Genomic DNA, 8,919 nt, shown 5'->3' with positions numbered 1-8,919 from the left:
AGATATGTCCCAAAGGCAAACAAACAAGAATTCCGTTTAAACAAAGTAACTCAAAAACAACAAAGCTACTCGAACTAATACATTCTGATCTATGTGGACCTATGGAAACGCAATCTATAGGACACGCCAAATATGTATTAACATTCATAGATGATTTCTCCCGAAAATTATTCGTTTACTTTCTCAAGTCAAAATCAGAAGTTTTCAATAACTTTAAAAATTTCAAAACATACATTGAACGCCAAACTGGATCTAAAATCAAAACAATACGGACGGACAATGGTGGTGAATATTGTTCAACTGAATTCGACAAATACTGTAAAGAGAATGGTATCAAGCATCAATTAAGTAATGCATATACTCCTCAGCAGAATGGAATTGCCGAAAGAATGAACCGAAGCTTAATTGAAAAAGCTAAATGTCTCCTGTTTGATGCAAATCTTCAAAAATGTTATTGGGCAGAAGCAACAAATATGGCAGCCTACTTAATCAACAAAAGTATTTGTTCGTCGCATGGAAAAATTCCTGATGAAATATTCTATAAAAAAAAAATAGACATATCTAACCTGAAATTGTTTGGTTGTGAAGCAATGGTTCACATAAACAAAGAAAAACGTAAAAAATGGGATCCTAAATCCAAGAAAATGTTTTTCGTGGGCTATGATGACGACATTAAAGGTTTTCGCTGTATTGATCCAATAACAAAGAAACTGGTTATAAGTCGAGATGTAATATTCTACGAAAAACCTCAACCAAAGTCGACCTTAAAAATCTATAACGACGAAGTGAGGGAAATAAAGAGAAGCGATGAAGACACATTTGAAGAAGTTAGCATAAAACCTGATGAATCGAACGAAGACGTACAAAGTGTTGCGGAAGATGACACCATGATAGAATCACCGAATCAAACCCAAAATGATCCAGATTATGTTCCTGAACAAAGTATTGATGAATCTGAAGAAGAAAGAAGAGTCACACGATCTAAAGCTAAGGTATCTGTACCATCTTTTCAATTTAATGCTTTTGCATTTCTTTCACAGCCATTAACAGTATCAGAAGCTATAAACGGTGAAAAAGCGAAAGAATGGGAAGATACAATGAATGAAGAAATGGAATCACATAGATCAAATAACACCTGGTCGTTGATGAAACTACCAGATGGAAGAAAGCCTATAAAAGCAAAATGGGTCTTTAAAGTAAAACAAGATGAGGTCGGTAAAGCTGTAAAATATAAAGCACGACTTGTTGCAAAAGGCTGTGCACAAAAATACGGCATCGATTATGATGAAACATTCTCGCCGGTGGTTAGATACACATCAATAAGGTTTTTAGTGGCTTTAGCAGTAAAAAACGGCTATAAAATCCATCAAATGGATGTAGTGACTGCGTTTCTTCAAGGTGATCTTAAAGAAACAATATACATGGAACAACCAGAAGGTTACAATGATGGCACTAACAAGGTATGTAAGCTAAACAAAGCTGTTTACGGACTGAAACAAGCCGGAAGACAGTGGAACTTAAAGCTCGATTCAGCATTAAAAGAATTCGGGTTACAAAGGTGTAAAACTGATCCATGCATTTACTATGATAAAGAATTGAATCTGATAATTGCAATATACGTCGATGATTTCCTTATACTCTACAAAGGTAGTAATAACCTAGAAAAACTAATGCAGTACCTTAACAAAAAATTCAAAATGAAAGATTTGGGATCTGCTCAAAGTTGTCTTGGAATACGTATCATGCAGAGCAAAAATTGCGACGAAATTACACTAGATCAATCGTCATATATAAATGAAATTCTTGAACGTTTTGGTATGCAGGATTGTAAGCCAGTGGGCACACCATGTGAAGTAAGTCAAAAATTGACTGAAAAATGCATCACTGAGAAAAATGATCTGACGGGGAAAATACCATACCAAGAAGCTGTGGGCAGCCTTTTAGATTTAACACAAGGAACTAGACCGGATATAGCATTTGCAGTAAATAATGTAAGCCGGTTTAACTTAAAACACTCAAATGAGCATTGGCAAGCTGTGAAAAGAATATTTCGATATTTAAAAGGCACAATTGATTTCAAACTAAGCTATCGAAAAACTGATGATGTCAACTTGGCAGCATTTAGTGACGCTGATTGGGCAGCAGAAATCGACGGCAGAAGATCGTGTTCCGGCTATGTATTAAAAATGTCCAATGCAGCTATAAGTTGGTGCAGCAAACGGCAACCAATAGTTGCTTTATCAAGCACAGAAGCAGAATACATCGCATTGTCTTCAACAGTACGAGAAATAATATGGATGAAAATGTTAGCCAAAGAAGTTGATAAAAACTTGGTTGAAACTACTAAAGTTTTTTGTGACAACCAAAGTACTATCAAATTAGGCTCGAGCGAAGCATACAGACCAAGGACGAAACACATTGATATCAGATATCACCATATACGTGAAAAAATCGATGAAGGTTCAATCAAATTGGAGTTTCTTGGCACTCAACAAATGGCAGCTGATTCGTTAACAAAAGCAGTCAGCAGAGAAAAAACAAAATTTTGCGCTGAACAAATGGGCTTAAGCTCATAATAAAATAAGACAATAATTAACATTTATAATAATTATCGTTTTACTCACAGTTATCCAATATTATACAACATGGGAGGCTGGTTTTCATCGGAGCAGCAGAAATCCAACAACAATGGAGAAGTACAGAACAATATCAATATTAGTGAACCTGTTCCAATACACAACCAAGAAATCTTGATTATGTTAGGGATTATTTGCATTCTAAAAATAATAGAATTTCTATACTTTTTATATCGATTACATTATCGTAAAGTTAAAAGACAGTATCAAACTCAAAAAGTATAATACACTGTAAAACAAAATCTTGCTAAAACCCCAAAAAAAAAACTGTAGTATAAAATTAACTTCAAATTACATTAAAAAAAAAACATCAAAAATATTGTAAAAAAATTTTTATTTTAAATATGAATAATAATTTTGTAAACAATAAGTGAGGGTGTTGAAAATACTTATGTATTTAAATATATATTTGTATTTGTATATGTGCATATAAAATGCACTCATAAGCTTATTATACTTTATTTACCAGCTTCGCATAATTGTAATACTTATAAGCATATTCTTGATACATTAAACAGTCAGTCCACTCATAAACCTCAAACCGTCGTGTTCTTTATTCTCTCTCTACAAAAATGTGGTAATGTGTCAAAACATCAGCTGTTCAATTGAGAGTTGAATAAGCAAAAATAAAAGTACATCTGCATTCGAGGGCTACATATCGAGGGCATATATGCAATACCCTCTATCTGCAATTTTCACAATGAACTACTTTGTGATGTTAGAACCCATCTGGGACTTACCTGTCATCACTGATTTGAATTCTGATTTTGCAATTTAATAGTAAAATCTTCTGTCAAGCGTTATACAAGGTCAGCAAGGTAAAGTACGACAGATGACAGTTACGTCTTAGGTGGATTTTTGTATCAGAATCTCATTTTTGTGAAGAGTGCAGATGGAGGGTATTGAATGTAAGCAATCGATATATCGTAGCGAAGAAATATCAAGTTTTGTAAGTATTTTCATGAATTTGCAAAAAATGGCGTCTACCAGTTTTTACCGGAAAAGCGTTCTCGTACTTTTTGGGTTCGCTCTCTTTCTCTGAGAGCAATTATGCTTTTTGGCAGTTTTATAGAGAAAAGTTTAGCAACGAAGCTATCATATGGGCCAATTCTTTCCGTCTGATTTCTTGAGTTCAAATTTCGAAAATAGCTGTTATTTTCGATACCTGCGTTTGGGCGTTTGATTTCCTGTAGAGTATTGAATGTAAGATATCCAGTTGGTTGACTATTTGCGTTTGTTTCTTCAGGCCCGCCTCATCAGTATTACCGCTGAAAATGTTTCGAAATGTTTCGCAAAAACAGTGTCACAGCCGAAAAAAGTGTCTTTAAGTCATTCAAATCGATTATACCATGTATGTAAAGACTTTCATGATTTTTCCTTTTGAAACTTATTATTTATATAATAATAACTTAGTGATGAAGGATATATTAAAAAGGCGCAATATGCATATTTTGCATTTAGTATGAAAACAAAATTGCAGTTAAAAAAAGTACTTTAATCATTAAATAAATAATAAATTTAACACAAATAAATTGGGGGAAATGATAAGCTACAAAAACGGTGCATTTATTCGGAAAAGTTTTGACATAATAAAAGGGTTGAAATCAGTCAAAATTCGGCCAGAGGTGCAATTTTTAAGCGTATTTGAAAAGTAAATACTAAAAGCATTTTTAAACACGTAGGAAAAATATAATTTATGAAGGATTTGTCAAAATGTGTATATAGAATTTTAAATCAAAGAAAAGAGCAAAAGTCGCATGATATTTTGGAAAAGTTTCAAAATAAGCCTTTTTTTAAGTCGGTATCAGGGCACATCGATCTCCAAAAAGTGTCAATTTGACACTTTAGTCGCACAACGGTAACACTGCGCCTCATATCCTCTTCAGATAAACTCCTCTCGCTGCAAAGATGAATTGCCTATTTATGATCAAAAAAATTTTAGGTATTCTCGGTAGTTGTCAATGCACTTTTATTTAATAAAGTTGAGTTTGAAAGAAAAATGGCACATTAGGCTTTTCAGCTTTACAGCAAAGTCGATGGGGTAGTTGTCTGCTCGCGGCTATAAGTGAGTGAGTTTGGCTGGTTTAAGATTTTGGGAGTTGAGAGAGTTGAAAATCGTTAAGACACAATACGATGTTAGATTTCTAATCACTTCTGTCAGGGAAATTGACAACGAAGTTAAACATACATACATTTATATACATATTCACATTTGTAGACTATTACTGCCTTGAATGTCGAGGAGAGTCTCCAACGACATCTGAGACGTCTCACTGATAACTTATGTCACGTATACGTAAATACAGAGCAACTGGATTAAATATTGAAATCTCTGTACACAAGCCTTAAGACATAAAATTCGTTTTCTTAGTATGTATTTACTCTCTACAACTTCTACAACTTGAGATAATGACAAAAATGCATTTTCATATCTAAAAATCTGTGATTGTGTAAACTAGTTTGCGCGTTTGAATTTTATAGACCCTTCAATTTTGATAAGAACCGAATGGTAGTAACTTAATATTTACACTAAATTAACATACCTATATATATATATATACATACATATAATGTATCTAACAGAGTATGTGTATCCGCAATAAAGTCATATTTAAAATGTAATAAATGTAGAATTTAAAACTAAACTTCTCGTGAAGAACATCTCATTTACTGCACGCCCACACAACTGGGCAGCCGGAAGCGCGTTATTAAACAATTTTGAATAATACTTAGATCGCACGCAGTAACACGCGCCATTATCAAAACTCATATCTACAACCATTATCCTGGTGAAATGTCAACCGCAAACGGTACACTCGACGTGATCGACGTCAACAAATTCGGTCAATTCACTTTCGACAAAATCGATTATTTCGTTTTCACAACCATGTTAAGCGCCTCGCTGCTAATTGGCATTTATTTCGCTTTTTTCGGGCATGGCGCGGATAATACGGAAGAATATTTACTCGGCGGTAAACGCATGAAAACGATACCGATCGCCATTTCGCTGATTGCGAGGTTGGTTTCCACCAATTGTGTTTTGGTTTGAAAAAGATAAAAAAAAATGTGTTCAATTTACTTTTTCTAATTTACATATTTTATCACTAGTCAATTGTCGGCGATTTCGATTATGACAATCCCCGCTGAGATGTATTCGTTTGGTATGAACTGGTGTTTCAATGTCGTCACAATGATATTAATTGTACCGTTACTTTGCTGGGTCATTATACCTGTGTTCTACAATAATAATCTTTCGAATTGTTATGAGGTGTGTATGTTTGAAAAAATAGGGAAACAGGGCGTGGTTTTCATTAGAGAAAGATAAAAATCAAAATTATTTTATTTTACTACGTAGTAATAAGATGTAAAACAGTTTCGTGCCTAGGTAATTGGTGAAATTAAATACATACATATGCCACGTTTGGCAGAGAAATGGTTTTTGGGCCAGGGTACGCGGATACTCCTATTCAATTAATAAAAAAAAAAAAACTGAAAATCCGGATTTAATCGGTACAAATATGCAAAATCGGAACACCTATACGTCCTGACTTTTAAAAAATATTCAGCGGTACAATTTTCTCAAAATCGGTACTGTCCCGCCAAAATCGGTACGAATGGTCACCGTAATTATGACACTCTTCCATCAAATGAGCGTTATCTATGCACGTATGCATGAGTATCAACGTGCATATGTACTTACATATAATTTGGATAAAAAACCGAGTTATAAAGATAAAAATCTGGTATGAATGACTAAACTAAATTTGTAGATTAGCTAATACGGATATTACAATTTCAAATGCCTTAAACTTGGTGTGGAAATACATAGTCTTTGAAATTAAACCGCTTTTGAAAAAAGCTCTTAGGGTTGAAATCGAGATCCAACTAGTAAAAAATTATTCCCAGATTAAGGGGTTTTCATAAATTCATAGAAAGCTGTGGGGTTTATACACATACACACATATGTATATAAATTTTTAAAATTATTTCTATAGTTGGCAGAAATATTTGCGAAATAAAGCTATCATCAACCTGTTTTTCTTAACATCCATATTGTAATATTTCTTTAAATGGCACTCGAATTTTAAACAGTTGGCAACCACCTTAAAAATATTGTAGAAATAAAGCTTTCTAAACATGTTTCGTTTGATAACACTAGTGTAATATTTAATTTAACTTATTAATAAAATCAAATTTTGACTTTTAAGCAGGTGGCAACCCTCTTCAAATTGTTTTCGAGGTGAAGTTTAATTTATACTCCCCCCATTAAAAAATTTTCATCGGTGATGAAAACGAAAATTTTGGAGTACATATACAGACAAGGGTGGTTAGGCATCCGGTTTCCTTGAATCTGATTACATCCCGTGCTCTAGCAGTTTTGACTGCAATGTCAACAGGTGGTATGTTCAGCGTTTCGTTAAACGGTAGGACAGGAGTGGTCCGCATTGCTACATACATAGCTCGTTGTACGCGCTCCAGCTGCCTAACTTGGCGAGTTTTCTCTAGCGAATTGCACCAGACGAGAATTCCATAAAACAGGATGGGCTTAGCTTTGAGCGAATACCAAGGCGAATTGACATATGAATACGCCGCCCTGTTCTCTACTGCTAATGAGTAGTAGAGGATGACGTATATTCTCTACCAGTAGAGAAATAATCGGTAGAGAAGAGTGACAGAAACGAGCTACTGGAGCCCTTCCGCAAGAATATAAGATAACTGATGCCTTTCTCACTCTGTTCTCAATACCAGGTTTCCCTAGGATCCAGTCATGCGAAATGTTGCGTTGGAACCTTGAATCTCTATTAAAAAAAAATGCTGGAATTGACTCTGAGGCCGCTAGTAGCCGCTGTCTAGATTAGCTTGTGTGAGTTTATACGGGATGTCCAGAAATCTAACCCAGCGCCTCTCTCAAGCAAGTCTTTTACGACCACTATCCAGGGCAGAGGTGAACGAAACCCATCTTATGGGGTGTATCTTTTCGACTTATGCTTCCAACAGGCGCTGAGCCATTCAGCTTTAATATTTCTGTCGCAAAGCCAGTTGCATACGACCCTCAATAGGTTGATTTCAACCCCATTGTTTCCGGCAAGACGTTGTTAAACGCGCACTCGATGGTGAGGAGGGGCCCTACTGCAAAATCTTTATGAATAAATATTTGCTTTATCCACATTCTCATTGTATGCAGTGCGGTCTCCACAGAACTTCATGTATCGTAAGCAGAAATCCCATTTCTTCATTCTTCTTTCGCATAAAACAAAAACGATGAGAGACTGATTGGCCTAAAGTCCTTACATTGGTTAAACAAGGGAGCTCTTTCCAGAGCCTTCAACCAACAAGGCACCTCTATAGCCTTTTAAAATTGTGTAGGAACGATATTATCCAGTTGCGGGTAGTTAAAGGGTTTCAACAAGTTTATCCGCACATGACAGGCGACAATTATCCAGGAAGTCGGAAAGGGTAATTAAACATTCGCACCTTGCCCCAATGGATGCCTTGCCAAGGGAAGGTTTATAAGATAAGTGACCACCAAGGAGAAGCTTTAGTTCCTCGTCTCTCGGGTAGGCAAAGGGAGGATTCCACGGTCCTCCGCCTGAAGGGCACTCTGTCTTCTGGAATCGCTTAGCTGGCATGACCGGACATGTTTATTCAGCGTGCCTTAGGAAAGTATCTGGTAAATAAAGTAATTAGGATATCATTCAAGAGTTTTAAAGAAAACACTTTTGGTGTTTGGTGTTTTTTTTTTAATTTTCGAACTATCTTATATGTAGTGCGTGGTATTGCAGTTACCGTCAATCGACGAAATAATACACAATGTAAATTAAAAAATTAAAAAAATCCTGCAACTTAGAACACATATGTCGTTCCAGTACAAGCCGTGACTCCAGTCGAGCAAAAAAGCTGCATGCTCGAAATTTTAAAACCACCACCACAAAGACCTTTGCCTTTTTGGCAATAAAATTTTTTCCTAATTTTTATGATACATACATACATAGATAGATATGAAAATTGCAGATACTACATAATTTCTCTTGAATATTTTCAGTACTTGGAGTTGCGCTTCAATCGTGGAACACGGCAACTACTAACTTTTGGCTTTATGTTTACTTTGTTTCTAATGCTGCCGGTTATCTTATTCATACCCTCTCTAGCTTTTTCACAAGGTTTGTATATGCATATGTATGTAAATATTAACATTTTTCTAATGCCGCATTTCCACTATGCATTGAATGGAAAAATTTCTAACGAAAAAAGTTGTTTAACAAAAAATACCGGTATCATATAG

The 8,919-nt window shown here is 35.1% G+C and overlaps 1 protein-coding gene across 1 annotated transcript; it reads left to right on the top strand.

Moving 5' to 3' along the window:
- The first annotated feature begins 5,430 nt into the window (after positions 1–5,430).
- Positions 5,431–8,919, top strand: LOC118736076 (sodium-coupled monocarboxylate transporter 1-like). Its single transcript, XM_036466203.1, has 3 exons — positions 5,431–5,654; positions 5,745–5,904; positions 8,680–8,919. The coding sequence occupies exons 1-3, from the start codon at positions 5,431–5,433 to the stop codon at positions 8,917–8,919; spliced, it is 624 nt and encodes a 207-aa protein (XP_036322096.1).

This window comes from Rhagoletis pomonella, unplaced genomic scaffold, assembly GCF_013731165.1.
Source record: "Rhagoletis pomonella isolate Grant_MI unplaced genomic scaffold, Rhpom_1.0 Rhpom_scaffold_00001, whole genome shotgun sequence".
NCBI lineage: Eukaryota > Metazoa > Arthropoda > Insecta > Diptera > Tephritidae > Rhagoletis > Rhagoletis pomonella.
This window is presented reverse-complemented; position numbering and strand designations above follow the sequence as displayed.